General features: G+C 44.0%; 1 protein-coding gene across 1 annotated transcript in view; it reads left to right on the forward strand.

Annotated features, from left to right (window-relative positions):
• The window catches only part of E2F3 (E2F transcription factor 3), a 52,435-nt gene extending 36,068 nt beyond the window's left edge, over positions 1-16,367 (forward strand). Inside the window, exons 4-7 of the mRNA XM_082259938.1 lie at positions 4,359-4,517; positions 8,058-8,172; positions 15,281-15,416; positions 15,507-16,367. Of these exons, the coding sequence (XP_082116064.1) occupies positions 4,359-4,517; positions 8,058-8,172; positions 15,281-15,416; positions 15,507-15,757 (661 nt within the window). The 3' untranslated portion in view covers positions 15,758-16,367. The remainder of the gene's footprint in view (positions 1-4,358; positions 4,518-8,057; positions 8,173-15,280; positions 15,417-15,506) is intronic.
• Positions 16,368-21,501: the final 5,134 nt, after the last annotated feature.

The raw sequence follows: 21,501 nt of genomic DNA on the forward strand, positions 1-21,501 counted from the left end.
GAAAAGACCTTCTGTGGTGGCTCCAGTCCCCGATGGTGTCCGGGGGCAAGTCGTTTCGTCCTATCTCGTGGACGGTAATCACCACGGATGCCAGCCTGTCGGGCTGGGGTGGTGTTCTGGGCGTTCTGTCCGCCCAGGGAACTTGGTCGGAGGGGGAGTCCTCCCTTCCGATCAACATTCTGGAATTGCGTGCGATAAGTCTCTGTCTTCGTCGCTGGACGGACCGGCTGCAGGGCTGCCCGGTTCGGGTGCAGACGGACAATGCCACGGCGGTGGCCTACATCAACCACCAAGGGGGCACCAGGAGTGCCCGAGCGGCTCGGGAAGTGGCCGACATTCTGTCTTGGGCCGAGACTCATGTCCCGGCGATAACGGCGGTTCACATTCCGGGGGTGGAGAACTGGCAGGCGGACTATCTGAGTCGCCAGACCCTGGATCAGGGGGAATGGTCTCTCCACCCGGCTGTCTTCCAGATGTTGTGCGCGAAGTGGGGTCTTCCAGATGTGGACCTGTTCGCGTCACGTCTCAACAACAAGGTGAGGAGGTTCGTGGCACGGACGCGCGACCCTCGGGCAGACGCGTCAGTGGCCCCGTGGCATCAGTACAGACTGATGTATGCGTTTCCACCGATCCAGTTGCTGTCCAGGTTCCTTCGCAGGTTTCAATCGGAACGCAACACGGTGATTCTTGTGGCACCGGACTGGCCTCGCCGGTCCTGGTACGCAGACCTCGTGAATCTGGCGGTCGACGCCCCGTGGCGTCTGCCTCTTCGAGGCGATCTACTGTCTCAAGGACCGATATACCATCCTGCTTTACAGTCGCTGGCTTTGACGGCCTGGCTGTTGAAACCGAGGTCCTGAAGGAGAGGGGTCTCTCTCCGGAGGTCGTTCATACTTTAATCAACGCGAGGAAGTCTTCCTCTGGGAAGGTTTACTACCGTACTTGGAAGGCCTATTTTGCCTGGTGTGAGTCCAGGGGGTTTTCACCCCGCACGTACTCGGTGTCCCGTGTGCTGTCTTTCCTTCAAGCGGGTGTTGATCAGCGCTTGGCGCTGGCTACGATAAAGGGTCAGGTGTCTGCTCTGGCCGTTCTGTTTCAACGTCCCGTGGCATCCAACCTTTTGGTTGGCACCTTTATTCAGGGTGTGCGGCATCTGGTTCCTCCTAGGAGGGATCCTCTGCCCCCTTGGGACTTGAATCTCGTGCTATCTGTGTTACAACGTGCTCCTTTTGAACAGATCAGGGAGATCTCGTTGTCTATGTCAGTGGTTCTCAAATCCGGTCCTCGGGACCCACTAACAGGCCAGATTTTAAGTATTACCTTGGGGGATGCAGACTAGAATACTGCAATCACTGAGAAGCAAATGAGATCACCTGTGATGTAATTTAGTTATCTTGCAAACCTGGCCTGTTGGTGGGTCCCGAGGACCGGATTTGAGAACCACTGGTCTATGTTGTCCAAAAAGGTCGCCTTTTTGGTGGCGATCACTTCGGCTCGCAGAGTGTCGGAGCTGGCGGCTTTGTCCTGCAAGTCTCCGTACTTGGTTATTCATTTGGATAAGGTGGTCTTGCGACCTAATCCTTCCTTTCTTCCGAAACGTGTTTCGGAATTCCATCTTAATGAGGACATTGTCTTGCCTTTGTTGTGCACGAAGCCTAAACATCCACAGGAGGTGAGATTGCACTCTTTGGATGTTGTTCGGGCGATCAGGGTTTACCTTCGATCGACTGAGTCTTTTCGTAAGACTGACTCCTTGTTTGTTCTTCCGGAGGGTCCTTGGAAGGGCATGGCGGCTTCGGCCTCTACCATCGCAAAATGGATCAGACAGACCATTGAACAGGCCTATGCCTTGCAGGGGAAGGTTCCCCCTGTGCCTGTGAAGGCGCACTCTACTAGATCTCTGAGTACGTCTTGGGCCTGTCGTCATGGGGCTTCTGTAGCCCAGGTGTGTAAGGCGGCGACTTGGTCGACCGTGCACACTTTCACAAAATTCTACAAAGTAGATGTTCGGGCATCGGCGGATGCTTCCTTTGGCCGCAAGGTTCTTAGTGCGGCTGTTCCCTAGGGTCCCTTGTTGGGGACTCCTGGCTGTTGGGATAAGTTTTGTATCCCCTGGTTTTTGCCTTTTCCTGGGTTGTTGCTCCTGTTGAGCACTTGTTTTTTGCTGTTGCCCAGCTGGTTTCCTTCCTTTGGTAAGGTTCCTTTCTTGATGTGGAAACTGCGTTGCCTTTCGGCGCGGATGTGTTTCCCACCCCTCATGTTTGCACTGCTTTGGGACGTCCCCATATGTGACGAATATGAAGAGGCGGCGACTGTCGGAGGACGTAAGAGAAAACTGAATTTTTGTAAAATCTTACCTGTAAAATTCCTTTCTCTGAGTCCTCCGACAGTCGCCGCCCCCGCCCCTCTTTTGGGGTTTGGTTGTATACTCTACTGCTATTCCACTAAAACTGAGATATGGTTGCAGGAAGTAGGAGGGTATTGACTGAGGGGACCACCCCTTGAGGGTGGGATATGTTGGATATGTTAAAAGCTTTATTAACATATTCTGTTGCCTAGCTACTCCTTCGGAGCAAAGTCTAATACCCCATATGTGACGAATATGAAGAGGCGGCGACTGTCGGAGGACTCAGAGAAAGGAATTTTACAGGTAAGATTTTACAAAAATTCCGTTTTTCCCAGCACCTACCTAGGGGGGTGCTACACTCCCATGGGACGAGTTTCAAAAATCTGTCCACACGAGGCATCCTGCAAAGAGATTCTTGCCATGTGGGGCAAGAATCCAGTCTCCAGACCATCTCATCCTATTGAGCCGGGGGGGTACGAGAGGGTCCCTGATTCGGTGGCTTTGCTCTCCGGCTGTCCCCTCAAGACTTGTTGCAACTTACTCTTTGGTCAAGTGTGTGTTTTTTTTTTTTTTTTTTTGTGTTACTCAGGTTGCATTGAGTGAATTTGATCTGGTCAGTTTTTGCATTGTTCTCACTTTTTTGAGTCTCTTTAAGATTCCATTGCCGCTTCATGCTCACAAGGTTATTTTTTCTTTTGATGGCCATAACCTTGGCTAGCATGGTCTTGGAGTTGGCTGCGTTTTTCTGTAAGTAACCCTTCCTTGTTCACCTTTTTGCCTAAGGTGATTTCTTCATTTCACCTATATGGGGACATTGGTGGACATTTACTAAAGCTGGTGCAATTAGATTCTGTAACAGCTGTGCATGGTAGCCACTCTTTTTAACTTCAATTAAGCTTTGACAATAAAACCTGGAAGCTGATTTGGTATCTGTGTAAAACTGCATAAGATTTTTCACCCTCCAGTTTTAGTAAATCTCCCCCATTGTGTTGCCGACCTTTTTCCCCTTGCCTTCCTCACACTTTATTGTTCAGGCTGATTGAGATACATGTGTGTACACATGTGCATTTAAAGACAGGGGGTCCCAACACCTTTGTATATATATGTGTGTGTGTGTGTATGTATGTATGTATGTATGGTGTTGGGACCCCTGTCTTTAAATACACGTGTACGATGTTTACTAGGATGCTTCTGCAGAGGTTAGTTTCAGACAAAGGGTCATGCATGTGGCTTTATAAGGGGTCCCCCCAGCTTCTATTTGGGATAGTTGCTGTGTTGCCCTCACCTCAGACTGATTTTGCTTTGGGGGCATCAATTGTATTCATACCTATTTCAGGCCCCTTTTACACAGAGCGTATCAGTTTGGACACTCCACTTGCTCAGCGGGGATAGTGCGGGTTATCCCCGCTGAGCAGGCAGATGACGGGTCCGTCTCCACTCATTGAGTCCCGCTCTCCTCTGTGGAGATTGGATGAAAACTGCCAGCCTGTCTGTTTTTGTCTGATCTGACCCTCTGGACGGAATAGCAAACGTATCGCCATCTGTCTGTTAGTGGATCTAATCAAATGCCAGGTAGATGTTAGCAGACACATGTCCGCTGACATCCGCCACCCCATAGAGGTTAACGAGTGGCCCAATCTGCCTGAAAAAAGACACGCGAACCTGATGGGTCCAATCGTGTGAAAGGGGCCTAATGCTTCTTTCTTATTCTATGCTATACTGTTGGGAAGTTAGGACTTTTGGCTCGCCTGTAAAATCCTTTTCTTGGAGTACATCACGGGACACACATGTCCATTACTTGCTACAAAACAGAGGCTTTAATGAGCTGGGAGGATGAACCAAAAATTATTTTATAGGTAAACAAAAAATACTAATTTTGTTGCTTGTTGACGTGAATAAGCAATTAATGGAGTTTTTTATGGTTACTCAAGCAGTTAGGCATAAAAGCCCGGTGCTCTGCTCGACTTGAGATAAAAAGGTAACTGATTTGTTTTGAAATTTCTACTTTTAGGGGCTGCACTTTGCCTGATGATGGCATCAACATGGCACGGTATCAAGGATTATCCAAGGAACTGTCGGAACTGAGCCAGGAAGAGGCTAAATTAGATGAGTTAATACAGAGCTGTACCCTAGACTTGAAACTTCTAACTGAGGATTCTGAGAACCAAAGATATCCTTTCTCTGTGTGGTGGTTTTTTTATTTATTTTTATTTTCTTCTATCGCATGAGGTAATGGTAATTTTTTTTTTTTTTTTTCAGACTAGTGCTTTAGTAAAATGTAAATCGGTCTTAATGTAGTGTTCATTTTCCTGTGAATATGCTGCCTATAGTGATTAGTCTTTCATCTTCTCTTCTGTGGGATAAACCATGTTTGTCAACTTCAGCTAACCCTAAAATCCCTGCCTCTACAGACCTCCACAATCTAACACTAACCTTTCTAGCCCTGTAAAGAAGAAATGGGTATACATTTTTTTTAAGCCGATCTGACCCGATCCCACGCTGAGCTGTCAGCCACGGCTTCACTGTGGAGGCGGGTGCAGAGTACACTACCGACAGCGGAAACACCATAATACCTATGGATGATGTCTCCCCATTTATATCACAGCCGTTGCCGGCTATGTCATCTACAGAGCTTCCCCTCTGGAGACTGGACCGGCTTCAAAAAAGGTTCAAGTATTTTTCATGGCTGGAGAGGTTAGTGTTAGTTCATGAATGTATATAGATGCAGGGATTTTAGTTTTAGGGTGGACTTACACTTTCACGATTTCAGCTCTTTGGACCTACTATATGACCAAAGAGTATATGACCAAAGTTACCCTTTTAATTACAAGAAGATGACTGCAGTAGCAGCCATCAGCTTGTGTGGCTTTTGTTCAGTCAGCTCAAAGATTAAAAGTGATGCGGCCGATCACTTTCACAGAGGCGGCCCCAGGGTTCCTGGGCTCTCCCACGCTTACCTGAAACACAACTGCCAGCTAGAATAGGGAGAGCCATGTGAAAGCAAGGCAAATCCATGCCTTGATCTTGCATGTTATGCTTTTGTCACTTCAGGTTTAAGATCCACTATTTTACTGGCCAGTACAGCCAGGGGACACATCTAACCAGGTCTAATCTGTGCTTGGTTGGATGGGAAGACATTGAGGTCTACTAGACACCTAATGTCTTTAAAGTGTACATGTCGTTTGGCCAGTGCTATCACATTATGGTTTTATTAACACCTTGTGATCGCAATCAAGTTAAAATAAATGGGAAAAAAATATATTCAGTTTTTTATTTTTTAAATTCCGGTAACCCCCGTTGCTTGCACACATGTGCAAATGCAGGCTCAGGGTACGCACACACATGTAAAATGTAGATATTAAAAAAAAAAAAAAAAAAAAAAAAAAAAAAAAAAACAGCTGCACCACATGTGACCTATCGCCACGACCGTCAGAGCAGTAATTCTAGCACTAGAGCTCCTGTGAAAACCTTTCTCCACCTCATCAGTTTAAAGTGTCACCTATGGTGATTTTTGAGCACCATAAGATTTTTGCAATAACTCAAGCGCACGCAATTTTAAGACATGGCATGTTTCCTGTCTATTTAATTGATGCAACCTCTTTTTTTATATTTTAACCAAAAAATGGGTTTTGTGTATTTTGCACAAAAAAATGTAGTTTATATTTTTTTCCTGAAAATTGGCATTTAATCAACAGTTGTGAAAATATCAATTGCACAATTTCCTCATGACATAAAAAATTTTCTATTACCCTTCTACAGGGCCTCTGCTTTCAGGAAAATGTATGTTCTGGAGGTTTTAGGGTTTAGTGTTATTGCCAGAAATTGAAGATTTTTACTTGTCTAAAGTTATTCGCTAACTGTTGGTGCTATATAAATCTTTTTTTTTTTTTTTTTTTTTTTTATCTTGAATAATTGCCTGTGGGGAAAAAAAAATGCTCTGAAACTAAACTGGTTAAACCCAAAAGCAAACTGTACTTTGTGGCTTAAAAATTCTTTATTTGTTTTTTTTCTGGCTTTCTTTTATTTTTACTTGGTGGTCCTGTCAATAAGGCATCCTTCACACTTGTGCGACTTGGGACTGCAAAGTCGCATGACATGCCGTACCACATGATTTCCAAAATACCATATCTATGTGACTTCAAAGTAGTCCCTGCACTACTTTGGTCCAACTTTGATGCAACTTGAGGTCCATAGACCTCAAGATTACAGACAATGCTTTTAAGTCCTGTCAAAATCGTGGCAAAAGCACATAACTTTCTCACAAGTGTGAGAGGAGCCTCAGTCTGTTCAGCTAAACAACTTTGTCCTGCAGATGTAGTAGAGGGTTACAACCATTTAGCACTACAGTAGTAGGGGTGCTTACAATGGTCCCAAAAGGTAAAAACTTTTGGTGTAACTGCCTTTTTAAAAGTCTACTAAAGTATCTACTGTACATCTGCTAGAACATTTAACCTTCCTATCCTCCATTGTGGATTCCCAATAATATAAATTGCATAAACTGCTAGGCAGCTATATACAAAATATAGTCCAGTTACCGCATACTAATAAAGCTTCAGACAAGCTAGCAGTGATCTCTAAATGTCTTTAGTTTGAAGCTAATCGGGGTTCTTTTATGTTGCACGGTGCTGTCAAGTCTGCAGTATTAAGGCTTAGTTTAGACATGCAGCGGGTGGGAGGGAGGGGAAAAAAAACATGGGGAGTTGTGTTTTTACTAAGGACTTAACCCCCCCCCCCCCCCCCGCCAAAGCTGCAAAAAGCCAAGTAGTGATGCACTAAAGCGAATAGGTAAGCTATGTTAACCCCCTGTAACCACGTCCAGTGGTTGTGGCACGTTTTCATGCAAAATGGGGTTAAGATGGGTGCTAAGGGGGCATCCCATCTTTTAATCACCTGTTGATAGCCTCTGAAACGTGATCCGAACGCAGGTAGGGCTGCAGAGGAGAGGTAAATTCAGACACATGTTTAAATCTACTATAAATATGTATGCTGGTTATAAGTCCTGGTATTGGCACTAGACCGAGTTTAACTGATTGCAGTAACGGAAGGTGGGGTCTCAAATCTGACACTGCAGACTGCCAGGGATGTCTGGATAATAAGGTTGGCCAGACAGAATTGTAAGTCCTTTTTTGCAGGTATCTGCATGTATGTATTGCAAATGCATATTTGACTATCCTGGGGTTTGGCTTTAAAGTAATCTATTCTTGATGCAGTATATTCCCTTACTGTACATTTGGTCCTTAAGTTTTTTTTTTTTTTTTTGACATTCCAATGTAAGAGTACTTAAATTAAATTTCATATTGAGTGCTGCCTTTATGCTGGCTATCTCTTTCCACAACTTCCTGGATTCCCTAAATGCTTTTGCAGCTGCTTCTGTTAACTTTCACTTTGTAAGGACTACATATCCCATGGTACCTTGCTGCCCGCAAGCAATGATTCCTGTACTGACTAGGCCTCCTGAAACTCCTCTAAAGCCCTCTAGTTCAGAAGACGGGCCCTGATTTCTTTGACACAACAGTGCCTACAAGCAGGGCATAGTAAAAAGGTGTCTCAGAATTCAAGGAAGTAACTTTGTGGGGATCTTCACAAAGTTTAGCAGGTTCAAGATTTCTTAAGATTATTAGGAGTAAGCTAGAAATAATTGATACTGTTTTGAAACTATGATTTTAGATTTTGACCTCAGATACACTACGTTTTCCTTAATTTATTTTACGTTGGCCTATGTAACCTATCAAGATATAAGGAAAATCAGTGGCCTTAAGGATCAAACCGTTATTGTTGTCAGAGCTCCCCCTGAAACTAGACTTGAAGTGCCTGATCCTGTCGAGGTAAGGATCAACTGGATACATAAGTGATTAATGGAATAGTAGTGTATTGGATTAGAATTCAATACACAGATTTAAAGCATTCTACATTTTAAGAATCCTGACTTGGTTTTGGTTCTCCAAAAGTGCATTTGTAAGTCTCTTATACACCGATCTGCCATAAATTGATGGCTCCCCACCCATATAGTAGCTCCCCCTTTTTGCTGCCGAAACAGCCCTGACCTATTGAGGCATGGACTCCAGTAGACCTCTAAAGGTGTGTTGTGGTATCTAGCCATCGGTGGCATGTTTGTGGGGGGCCTCCATGGATCAGACTTGGTTGTGTGGGTTCCCCCCCGTACACCCTACAAGATTGCTTGATTGGAATGAGATCTGGAGATAATGAAAGTAAAGTCAACATCTCAAACTCATCTTCCTCAAACCATTATTTAATTCTGTAGTGCGGCAGAGCACATTACCCTGCTGAAGGAGGTCATTGCCATTAGGGAATACAATTGCAATGAAGGGGTGTGCTTGGTCAGCAACTATGTTTATCTAGGTGGTATATGTCAAGTATCATCCAGATGAATGGCTGGACCTTGTCCAAGCATCACACTGCCTCTGCTGGCTTTCCTTCTTCCTAAACAGCATCCTGGTGCCATCTCTTCCCCAGCTACGCGATACACATGCACCCGACCACCCACATGATGTAAAAAAATGTTTCATTGGACCAAGTCACCACCTTCCATTGCCTCATGGTCTAGTTGTAATGCTCACATGTCTGCAGCTACGTAGCTCCATACATAACAAACTGAGATGCACCATGACTTTCTATCCAACGTTTTTTCCATCAATTTGAACAAATAGCCTTTCTATTGAATATAAGATCTTAGATCCTTGGCGACCCATGACCCTGTTGCTGGTTTTCCTTCTGTGCTCCATTATTTATAGGCGCTGACCACTGCAGACCAGGAACATCCCACAAGAGCTGCAGTTTTGGTGTTGCCTAACCGTTAAAATTTGGCACTTTTTCAAAGTCTCCCATATCCTTACCCTTGCTAATCCCCCCCCCCCCCTTTTTTTTTTTTTTTTTTAAATCTTTCCTAGTTAACCTGCTGTCAGATGTTTTTTTTTTTTTTTTTTTTTTTCCCCCCCCACAGAGTGGCCTCTTCTTTTTCTGTGGTCCCCTGCTGGCGCTCCTGCCTTTGTGAGTGTCCACATAGACAGCAGCTTCCTATGTGGGACTCTATCCTGAGCTGCTCTGCCTGCGTCTGTTTCAGACAGCGTGGCTCAGCCCTGCTCCCTCATCACAGGACTTGATTGCTGCAGGAGCCAGTGGCTCCCGCTTCTGCCGCTATCCTGTGAGGAGAGAGCTGCTGCTCTTAGGTAAAGTACTGGTTTGAGATCAGGCTTGTGTAAGTGTTTAGAGAGTGGGTGGGAGGGTCCTGTTCACAGAATGTTTGTGTTTTAAAAAAAAAAAAAAAAGCCACGTTTGCTTGCTGCCAAATATATACCCGTATACTTTTAGATGCCATTGTAACACGATAATTAGTGTTGTAAAGTAATGCCTGTTTTGTGTGCAGCCCAATATTTGCTTACATACACATTGTTTAAAGGCTTGAGTTTATATATAAACCTTATTTAACCCCTTGCCGAACCCCAGCAGTACATATACTACGACAGGTCAGCTCTGTCCCCTGAAAAGACTTGACTGTACATCACTTTGCGGGACCGCTAGTGGGGGATCATGCCGCTGGAGGCACGCACAAATTGGCAATGGGGAGCCAATCGGCTTGTCCGGCGGCCGCGATTGCTGCCGGGCGATCGCGCTCTGTGGAGACAGAATGAGTCTGCCGTTGTAAACACGCAAGACTGCTGTTCTTATTTAGGAACACAGGTCTGTGTTCATTCACTGTACATCCCCCACACAGAGCATCCCCTAGGGACACACTTAACCCTTTGATCGCCCCTGGTGTTAACCCCTTCCCTGCCAGTGTCAGTACAGTGACCATGCATATTTTAAGCACTGAGTACTGTAGTAATGTCACTAGTCCCCCCAAAAAAAAGTGTCAACGACAGGTGTCCGCTCTGTCAGTCCTGCTAAAAATCGCTGATTGCTGCCATTACTAGTTTAAAAAAAACCTAAATCTTTTGTTTGATGTGATAACTTTTGCACAAATCAATCAATATACACTTATTGAGATTTTTTTTTTTTTTTTTTTTTTTTTTTACCAAAAATATGTAGCAGAATACATATTGGCCTAAAATTGATGAGAAAATTACGTTTTTTTTTTTTTTGTTTTTTTTTAATTGTTCTGTAGCGGTAAGTAAAAAATATTCTTTAGTTCATTGATGGACACAGCTCCTGATTCTTAACCATTGGGTTATACTGCCTCTACAGGAGTAGGACATTAGGCAGGAAAAAAGCTTGACTACGCCTATGGGCAGTCCCAGGGGGTATACACCCACTATAAGCACTTTTTTTTTTTTTCTGCCTATTCAGAAGAAAGGACCAACTTCCTTGCCGGGATCCCTGGTCCTGGCAATTTTTTTTTTTTTTTAAATATTTTCCTCTTTGTTCCTGCTCCGGACGGGTTGACAGACTGGATAATCTAGATCCAGAGGGTCCCCCCTGTCTGGCCTGCGAGCGCATGCAGGCCGTGAGGACGCATACGGCCTGGCTTCGGCCTGAGTCGCAGCGTTTCTCCTGACCAACAGCACCCACATTACGATGGAGCGGAGGTTATGAGCTGGCTGTTGCTACATGCTCTTAAGGGGGGCTGATTGGACTTTCTGCTGACTGGGTTTTCCTGATTCGCAACTGGGGGATTGTGCAGGGTTTCCCTGCCACCCAGGGGGTTGGTGACTAAGGCAGGGATGGCCTCTGGTCTCCCTTCGGCGGCTGTTGGGCTGGGGGAGCGGATATTCTAGCATCTGCGGGTATGCGTCAAATTTAGGCCACAGCTTTGCCGCCTACTAGTCGGAAGCTACGTGAGGTGGCCCTTGAGAGAATGGCTGAAGCCAGTGCCTCCCATTTGGACATCCGCCCTCCCCTCCACTGCCCCTGGGTGGTAGGCTCGGCTGGGGCTCGTGTCCAAGCGGCTGTGCGCCCACAAAAATTTAGGCCGCGGCTTGCAGCCTACTAGGTCATGTGGCCAAGTTGGGCGCCTCCGTTGAGAGGCAGCCCCAGTGCATTTAGCTGATGCCCCCACTCTTCCTTTGGGCATCTGCTGGGCTGAAATCCGTGCACTTGCAGCTGAGCCTCCACAAAAATTTAGGCTGCAGCCTGCTAGGACGTGTGGTCAGCTTGGTGCCTCCCTTGGAAGGGGTGGCGCTGTGGGGGTGCTTCATTTTTTGATAGCCGTGCCGCCATCATTGTGTGGAGCACGTGCCCCTTTTAGCGCTGCGGGACCATTTGTGTACCCTGCCTGCGCGTCCACGTCACTGCGGGTGGCTCCCTTTTTTTAAGGGGACTACTTCTGTTATGCCCTCTATGGAGAGCGACCACCCCCCCCCCCCTGTTTTTATTGCAGGGTCCAGTAGGTGGTCATTTGGTCGGCATCCCCTTTGCGGGGTTGCAGTTGGCGGCCTCCCCTGATATTTGTTTTCCGGGTGAGCATAGTAAATAGCGACTACTGGGTTTGCGTCCATGAGTCCTCAGTGCGTGGCACTTTTTTAAAAAAGAGGATGCGGCTGATGCTGCATAAGAGGCGTTGGTCCCTTTTGGCACCCACAGGCCCTCTAAAGCAGCGTGGGTGTTCCGTTTTCCACCTACTTTGACAACATTGTCACAACTGTGGGTTAGTCCAAAATGCACTGGTTCCTAAGTGCTTTTTCCTTGCTGTGTCCTTATGAGAAACAACTACGTTTTTAAGGTGGACGATCCCACCTGTAGTGGACTCGCTGGTTTCCAGGTTAAATAAAGCTACCTTCATTCTGGTTGAGGAGTCCTTGGCCTTTAAATATCCAGCTGATAGGAGGGTGGAAGCTCTGGCCTGCAATAGGTTCGCTGTGGCTGGTTTGGCACGTAGGCCGATATTTACTATTGCCCTGGTGTCGCAGGCTGTGACCGAGTGGCTAAACCTTTTACGCCTTTATCTGGCTAAAATACTGGTCTGCGGACCAGACTTCTAAGAAGGCACTATCTGATCTCCCCCTTGTAGGGGATTGCCTGTTTGGAGACTCCTTGGATGTTACCAAGGGCAAGGAGCCCCCTATCGACGCAGGCCATTCTCCTCGTCTCAGAAGAGGTATATTTCGTCCCCCAGGGTCTCGAGATGAGATAAAGGTCTCACCGGAGATTCCAAGAGGACCTGGTCTGGCAAGCCAGGAGTGGTCTCTTCTTGACCTGTGGACAAGGCTTGACATGTGGACAAGGCTTGCCTCTGCAGGAAGGAGCACCCTCACACTTCTCTGGGGTGGAGGGGCGTCTTTGCTGGTTTCCAGATCCATGGACCTCCCTGGTATAGGACACGTGGGTCCACAAAGTTATTCAGTCAGGCTACGAGATCGAGTTCAGTCTTAACCAAAAAAGGTTTTCCCCTTCCAACCTGCACTTGTCCCCCAGATCACTTATGGGTCTCTTTGGGGTAGTGCAAGACATGTGCATTCAAGAGCCGTTTCTGATTTCGGAATGTTTTCAGGGGTTTTAACTTTACTAATTTACAAATTCCAGGAAGGCATGCAAGATACGCCCAATTCTGAACTTCAAGGAGCTAAACTGCTGGTGCTAGTAAAGAAGTTCAGTGTGGAGTCCATTCACACAGTAGTGGCGTCCCTATGTCAGGGGAGATTTCTTCTCGCTTCTGTCGACATCAAGGACGCCTACCTGTGCACATTCTAACATGTGCCAGTCACCAACACTTCTGTTTTGCTGTGGGCGAGGAGTATTATTGTTTTGAACTCTTGAGGGAGTTTGGTTGGGTTCGGAGCCTTCAGGAGTCTGCTTTTGGTTCGGTGTGCTAAAACTGGACTATTTGGGTCTGACTCTGTCTCAACCAGAGTGTTTCTTCCTCTGGAAAAACTCCAGACATTGTTGAACAGAAGCTGAATTGCCTTCTGCAGACTGTCATCTCCCAGGGCTTGCATGCAGGTGCTGGGCCTGATGGTGTACACCCTCAAGGTAGTCTGTTTGCACAGTTCCACGCGAGATCTCAGCTGAAGAGATTCTGGTGAAATGGGACAAGGATCCACGGTCTGTAGAGGTGGCTTACTTCTCTGGCACTTCAGTACAGGGGGAGAGAGGATTTTCCCTGTTGGATGGTTGTCACCACGGATGCCACCCTGTCAGGGAGGGGAGGCATCCCTAGCACAGATGTGCTCAGGGGGTCTGGACTCTGGTAGTCATGACTGACGATTTTATGTTCTGGAACTATGAGCGATTGGCCTTTGGCTCATTGGACAACTCGTCTTAAGGGGTCTCTGGCACAAATTCCTTTGGACAATGCCACGGCCGTGGTCTGTCATCACCAAGGGGGCACAAGTAGTGTACCGGCGGCTAGGTAAGTAGCTGGCATAAGTTGAGCTGACCGCTTTTTTTTTTTTTTCCACCCATCTCAAATTTCTGCCACGACTCCTGTGCAGGATCCAAGGAGAAGGATGGATGAGACGGATGGAGGTTTGTCTGAGTCTGTGATTCCTACGCTGTTGAAAGCTAGGGAATCTACTCCTAGGAAGATCTACCATTGTGGAATGTTGGGAGGTTTCCCTGCTTGCGCTGCCGGAAAGGTGGCCTTTTTTGGTGGCTATCACCTCTGTGCGCAGGGTGTCAGAACTGGCGGTGTTATCCTGTCAATCTTTTATTGGTGGTTCACAAGCATAAGGTCCCTCAATCCTTCCTAAGGTGGTATCGGACTGTCATTTGAATGAAGATATTTTGCCTTCCCTGTGTACCAGGCTAAACATCTGCAGGAAATGACTTTGCTTGTCTTTGTGGTCGGGGCAATTGGGTGTACCTGGCAGCTACGAGTCTTTTAGGAAGTCACTCTCTTTGCTCATGAACGGAACGCGCAAAGGGTTTGCTTCTTCTGCAACTATTTCCAGATGGTTTAGACAAACAGTGGTTCAGGCCTTTTGCATTAGGGGTCAGGTTCCTCCTTTCCCTGTCAAGGAGCACTCTACTAGGGCGCTTAGTGTCACCTGGGCTTCGGTCATCAAGCGTCAGTGATGCAGGTTTGCAAGGTTTTCACCTGGTCATCAGTGCGCTTTTTTTTTTTTTACAATTTTTTTTTAAGTGGATTTGTTGGCATCTGCGGATGCTTATTTTGGCCGCAAGGTTTGGCTGGTTGCTCTTTAGAGGGCCTGGTCCTTTTTGAAGGGTATTTTTTTATTTTTTTTTTCTCTATTTGAGCTCTAGTTGTTTATGGGTAAGCTCCATGTTACCTGGTTGGCCATGGTTAGCCTTGGGAATTTTTTTTTTTTTTTTTTTTTCCCCACCCCTCATGTTTAACACTGCTTTGGGACGTCCCAATAGTTAAGAATCAGGAGCTGCCCGTCCATGCACATCAGAGAAATTTGACAGCTCCATTGCCAGTTAAAGTAATGCAGTGTCGTATCTCAAAAAATGGCCTGGTCATTAAGGGGGTAAAACTTTCCGGTCCAGAAGTGATTAACATACCGGTATTGAGAGGTGGATATTTATTTTTTTGCCTCACAAAATAAATGGACTAAGCATTTTTCTCCCAAAAAATCTTCGAAAAACATCTGATATAGTAGTACAGTGAAAAACATGTCATGTAGAAAATAAAGGTTATTGAAAATATTTGGCTACAGCTAAAAATGGTATGTAGATCATTAGTTTGGACTTCACTGGTTGTGTTTTTTCCAGATCAAATGTCCCAAAACTACTGGAAGTCAGCTTATCGGGGACACAGGAAACTTGAAATTGTTAGTCTTGATTCCAAAGTTTTACTCCATTGACAGTCTATTAACTAAGATACCTATGCTGAGTTTTTCTTACTAGGGAACAAATACTCAGGGTATACTTATATAAGCATTTGGGGTTGCCATCGAGAATCAAACTGTAAGTTGTTAGTCTTAAATATTTAATGTTTGCTAGTTTAACATGTCTGCAAAATTTTTAAATGTTTTTATTTTAAATGTGTAATTGTGATTTTTTTTTTTTTCCTTTTAGAGTTTACAAATACACTTGTCTAGCACCCAAGGAGCAATTGAAGTGTATTTATGCCCTGAAGAAAGTGAATCCAGTAGTCCAGTGAAGCAAAGCCATCAGGACCAAAATGGAAATATCTCAAAACCAAACTCCAAAGGTATTTGTATATTCTTTGTTGGGACATTGAAGCTGGCATATAGTTATGACTGTCTGGTAGTAATTTTCTTTTTCTCCCCTTTCCCTCCAGATTTACTATCACCTAAGATAGAAAACTGTACAATGGAAGCAATTTCTCCCTTGACCTCTCCATCAAACCTCCTGCAGCAAACAGAAGATCAAATACCTTTAAATCTTGACAACCCATTTGTGAACTTGCTCCCTCCCCTTATTCATGAGGATTATTTACTAAGCCTTGGAGAAGAGGAGGGCATTAGTGATCTTTTTGATGCCTATGAGCTAGAAAAACTTCCATCTCTTGAAGACTTTATGTGCAGTTGACTTGTATGATCCCAAGGCCACGGTTTTGTTCTGTATGAATTTCAAATGGAATTTTATCAACTTGCTGGCGTTGCCTACTTGACACCTTATTTGCCTGTGTCTTTAAAGAAGGCATGAATTTAAAAAGGCAGCAATTGCTGAAAAAAGTGCAGTTATTTCATTCCATACTACTTGAGGCTATGCAAATTTCACTGCATTAGGATGGTCTGCTGGGATTGCTAAAGGCACAAATGAGCAACTTGAATTGGTTTAGCTTTCTCAGTTTGTTTCCATTTAATAGTATATGGCCTGGTGAAGTCGGTCTGTGCCTTCCTGTACAATACGTTTTCCCCAGTTCTTGTGGAGAAACTCCACAATAAATAATGAACTGTTGTTTTGCATATAATTGTGTGCATTTTTATTTGTGGTTGTTAGCAAGCATCCGGAAACTGCCCAATACATTGCATGTTACACAAATGTACATTTAATAAGATGTACACTTCACTATCTTCCTGTTTTTCAAGCCATACGAGTTGTCATCTTGCCTTAAATAACCTACTTTGCTTGCTCAGAACTTGGGAGAATTGAAGTGCCTGAGACCTTCTGCACATGAAGGATTTCTCAACATACACATGGAAGGTTTTTTAAACATCTTTTATTTAAGATGTATGTTCTAACATGAGCACCTGTTCATGTACATTCTTTTATATTGAGACTCCTGAGTTCAAAGTAAACCTTTCACTGCTAAAGTATGCTTGATTGTTGCTGAGGAAAAAAAGGCACCTTGTAAATGGTGAATACTTGCTTCTGTAGCAGGTGGTGATGCCTATCTCTTGCATAGCCATGAAAGCCATGCAGAATCAAACACTTTCAGGTGTGATACCAAGTTTTCTGTTGAATTATGCCATGCAGTACATCACTACAGGACTGAATTCCTATATGGGGAAGAGGGGCAGATGTACTACGCATAATTACACCTAGAAGTGTCTGTAGAGATGCTGAAGTCTTCAGGTGCTATAGACCTGCAAGTGTCAAGATGGGTGTTCCTGACTCTGGGACTGATAATCCCATTTTGCCCAGTGCCTTTTTTGAAGATGGGCTTTTCCCCCTAGTAACTAAAGAATATGCTCATAACCTTCCTTGCAGCTCCTTTTTAGTGAAGGAGAGTCCCAAGTCCTTGCAAACCAGGAATTTAACCCGTTAATTCGGGGCCAGCTATCCTCAACATTTTGTGCCATTTAAGTCCTTGTGTATATGGGTGCCAATACTGAGAGCCGGGTTTCTTATATTGGTGCCTGCCAAGTGTTTACAGGGTCAAGAGACTAAATGCTTTTGGGGAATATCTGCTTTAAGTAATATGTGGGCTGTATTGACTGAGACATTTTCTGCCTTTTCGTGCTAAAGCCTGCGTTGGCATAGAAAATATAAATAACTGTGGACTAGGAGCCCTTTTGTATTTGAGCTCTTGTTGCAGATGCTTCCTCTACTAAGCTCAGTAGCTCTGAGTTTAGATGAGACAGTTTGCCTCATTGGAACTCGTTATGGTAGGTTTGGGCTCTGCCTTCCAGCTTGGTCTTTTGTAAGGAGAGGCAAAAGTTGATAGGTCATAGAAGAGGAGAGGAATATTTTATTTTAATGGTGGACCGAAACCGAAAATTCAGGATGCACTTGGCCAAAAACTGAAACTGAGGACAGTATATAAAAGAAAAAAACACAGAACAATTTTTATGTTGCTAGTGATTTTTGCCTTTAAGTCAATGGAACACGAATTTGCATTAAAGTCAATGGGATGCAGCATGCAGTTATCAGCACTTCTTTTTGTTAGCAAAGAGCTGATTTTTGGGCAATAGGTGCATCGCTAATTCATTTTTAAATTAAAAATGAACATCTGCAGGCTCCAGCAAGTGCCCTTCTGTGTGGTGGGGTTTTTTTTTTTTTTTTTGGTTTAAATGTAGAAAACTCTTGAACTGTTCTTCCCAAGCTTTTTAGGTTTGCAGCAATGGTTCAGCAGATTTGTGCATGAAGTCAATTGCAGGTACCATCAAGACTCGTGATGTCTTTTTCAAAGTACCCAACCTAACAATTCTAGAAAGATGCAAGCCTACATACAGTGCCTGGTAAACAAATCCTGTTGGTATGAGAATAAAAGTGCCAAAGGTTTACATTTCACAAGGAGGTAGTTATTAGAGGGTGATTCTTATATTTGATAATGCTGTATGTGTGCCCTCTGTACAATTGGATTGAGATCCATCCACTTGGGTTCTATGAATTGATTGCTAATTTTTGTATTTGTACAAGTCTTGGATGTTAAATTAGGGCAAGGCTCCAAATTTTTCCTCTTAAAATATGTAAAGCTTTTATGGATGTGTAAATCCACTATGGTACAGACTGTCGCCTTGAAGTATTTATTTGAAGTCTTGTACCATTCAAGCTGCTACCTGGTGTCTTTTATTGGAAAAAAATTGCATTAATTAGCAGTTTTTTTTTCAAAATATAGTGGAGTGTTAGTATTAAGTGTGTGTATAAATGTGTGGGTGTTTTAATTATAACCTTGTACTTTCAAGTCTGTTTGTTTGGACTGGAAATCTACTAGAAACGCTTCAGGTTTTGTTGGTCATATTTTTTTTTTTTTTTAAATTAAGTTTTTTTTTTTATTTTATTATTTAACATGGTTTTGTGTGAGCTTGTGAATTCCCCCTCCCCTTGGTGAGGACTTTTTTTGTCCATTCTTGTACCTTTTTTAGACCTTTTTGTGATGGACTTTCTTCCCTAAAAGTATGAATCATTGGAATATAAAATTATTGCGCTTTTGTGGTTTGTAGACTGTAAAGTAATGTAAAAAAAAAACTATTATGCTATTTGTAAATAGTAAATACAGGATAAACCTGTAATTTAGCAGTTTTGTCATTTTAAAGTACATTTTTGTAAAGTAATCAATAAATGATTTTTCTAATATTTGTAAGCTGTGTAACTGCTGGTAATGTGGTATGTGTTATGTCTGTAGTCTTCAGTGCAGGTTTTTTTGTGTATATAGTTATTCCCTTCCTTCCAATATGTTATTTTGGTTGGCTCACTGGCAAGTTAGATGGCCATTTAAGCCCCTGCTTTCACCGTTGGTCTGTCTTAAATTTATCCTTGCTTCTCTTTTTTATATGCTCTGTATAAAGCAGAATGAACAAAAGGGGAGCTGTCCTGTGGGCCTTTTCAGCTCACAAACCACTGACAGCTTGGGTGGTCTTGATGCAGACTGGCGTGGTCACTGTCCCTACTAGAATCTAAAGCTGGTCATACATTATTCAAAATTTGAGTTGATACTTGATCAGAGCTTGCAGCCAATGGCTGCAGCGCTGATCAGCGATGAACCCAAATAAAACTACACCATGTATGGCCAGCTTTAGTTGTCCATGGCTCCTTCTGTTATTTTGGGTGATGTTTTCTGGTACGGTACGAATTTGAGAGAATAGTTTCTGCAATGATAGTGGTCTGGAAAGCCTAAAATTTAGTGTTTCTACACCCTCTCCATCACTCTGATTTTTTTCTTCAGCTGCAGCTAGTTTGGCACTCAACTGAGGATTGTAATCTATCTTTGGGGGATTTTGCCTTATGCAGTTTAGTTATGCTGACCACCTAGGTTTAAGGATACAATTTAGGTCCTTGATGGGGACTCATTAACACAGCACACACATTGTCCTGGAGCCAACAGCCTGAATATCCGTTTGGGTTCCCTTAAGGGTTTCCAACCTGTAAAGGTGGGATTCCCTTTTTGTACATTTGACTAGCTTAATCTTGACAAGCAAAGTAATATTCTAGGGTTTTGCTCAGCAATACCCCATCAAATACTGTAGTTCCTTAAGTGGGCCATTTTAATTTTTGTGAATCCAGTCTTTTCTTGCCTTAACAGGACAGTGTTTGTTCCTGTCGAGGACATCCCAGTGTTTAAAGAGCTACTTCTCTTCACCCATAAAAATATCCAACAACGGCACTTTTTTTTTTTTTTTATAAAGGTTTAATAATGGCCATCTACAAATGGTTACTTATTGCAGGCTTTTTATTCTCGCATACTTTATTCTTCCCTTTTCTCCTAAATTTTGTCAAGGTGCCCACTTTTCCCGAAGATGAAATCCTCTTCCTTTACATAACTGAACTCTGCCTAAAACACCGGTTCTCTTCTTGAACATGTGAAAGTTTTTCTCCAGATGCATCTGCAAGGTCAAAGTTGCATCATCTGTGTCTCGCTCAACCAGAAAGTGGAGAAAGTGTAATGGAAACCTAAAAGCAAAAGCTTAATGTAAGATTTTATATTGACATTTTGAGCCTGAAAGCCAATGTGATTTTTGGTAAAAGATGGGAAAGGTCTGATTTTAAGGACACTGGATAAAATCCTCAAATACCCTTTTTTTTTTTTTTTTTTTTTTTTTTTCATTGCACCTGCTTTTAAATGGCTTCCTTTATGGGGATCGAACGCCCTGACATGCCTGTGACAAAATCCTTCCCAAACGAGAACAATTGGAGCAAGCATTTGGTAAAGTGTGAAACGGGTATCAACTTCTGTTTTTTATATATCAGTAGAGCACCTTAACAATGAGACCACTATGCTAGTGGGGGATGTCCCTGTATTCAAAGACCTTACCACTGATCAGTATGAAACTGTTTTCGTCGACGTGTTTTGCCCTGTATTTGCTGTGACTGTCAAACCCTGGCAGAATAGTTAAGTGCTGTTAGAATCTCTCCCCTGTGGCAGTGCATCCCTCAGTGTGGTGCTTTACACCTCAGCTCTGTGGGTTCTGCTTCCAAGAAGTACCTGACCCTTCATCGTCTGGAGGAAATACTTCTGATTGTCCCTTGATGTCAATGAAGGATAGAGTACCCATCTGCCTCAGTGTAAAGAGCCTAGGGGAAAAGGTCTGCAAAATGTCCTCCCATTTTTTTGACTCTTAGAGTATACACATCCAGGCCTCCCAAACTTGATTCTCTGGCCACCTGCAAAGTCTTAAATCCTGCTAAAATAAAAAAAAATTGCATGAAGGTGTTCCCCACATTCCTAAATAGACATTTTGTTGACCTTTAGTGCACACCCGGACAGTTTGCTACTTGGGCGCAGGCAGTGATCTTCCAGGAATACAAACCGGACCTTCGCTTTGAGCTTCCTGCGCCATCACACAGATTAGCAGATCTCCAACTAGTGTCTTTGGAGTCTGATGGGCCTGGGGGTCACTGCATGTTTTTCAGGAGTTGTATTGGGAGTACTCTTTGCCAAAGAACATCCACCTAACTTGGTCTGTAAACCCAAATACTTTGCCACAATATTCGTATTTATAATTGCTTCTCTTCTCACGTTGAATTGTTTTTCCAGTTCTGCTGTGAAGTCCTGCCTTCTGGAAGATCCTGTGATCAGATGCCAGCCTGTTGGGCTTTGGTAAAGGCATTGTTGACCTTGTTGGGTCAGGAGCCTGACCTCTGTTCTTTCCCCCCAGTCTGTCTTGAGTTTCAGAAGATATTTTTGTTTCTATAGTGCTGGATCATACCATTGGAATGTTACCTGAACTGGAATTAGTTAGACAATGTCAGTGTACAGTGTCCCACTCGCATACGAAAAACAGGAGATCTTGATCCATCTAAAACTTCCCTTTATAATCTTCGTCATGTTCATCTTGGATGCGGATAGGTTCCCTTGGCTGGTTGCAGCTGGACCTGGTGGGACAGTCAATATGCCAGAGTGCTTTCTAGGACCTGCTTTCAACTCCATGCTTAATATGTTCGTTTTC

Source organism: Pelophylax lessonae (assembly GCF_965119305.1).
Source record: "Pelophylax lessonae genome assembly, chromosome: 5".
Classification (NCBI taxonomy): Eukaryota; Metazoa; Chordata; class Amphibia; order Anura; family Ranidae; genus Pelophylax; species Pelophylax lessonae.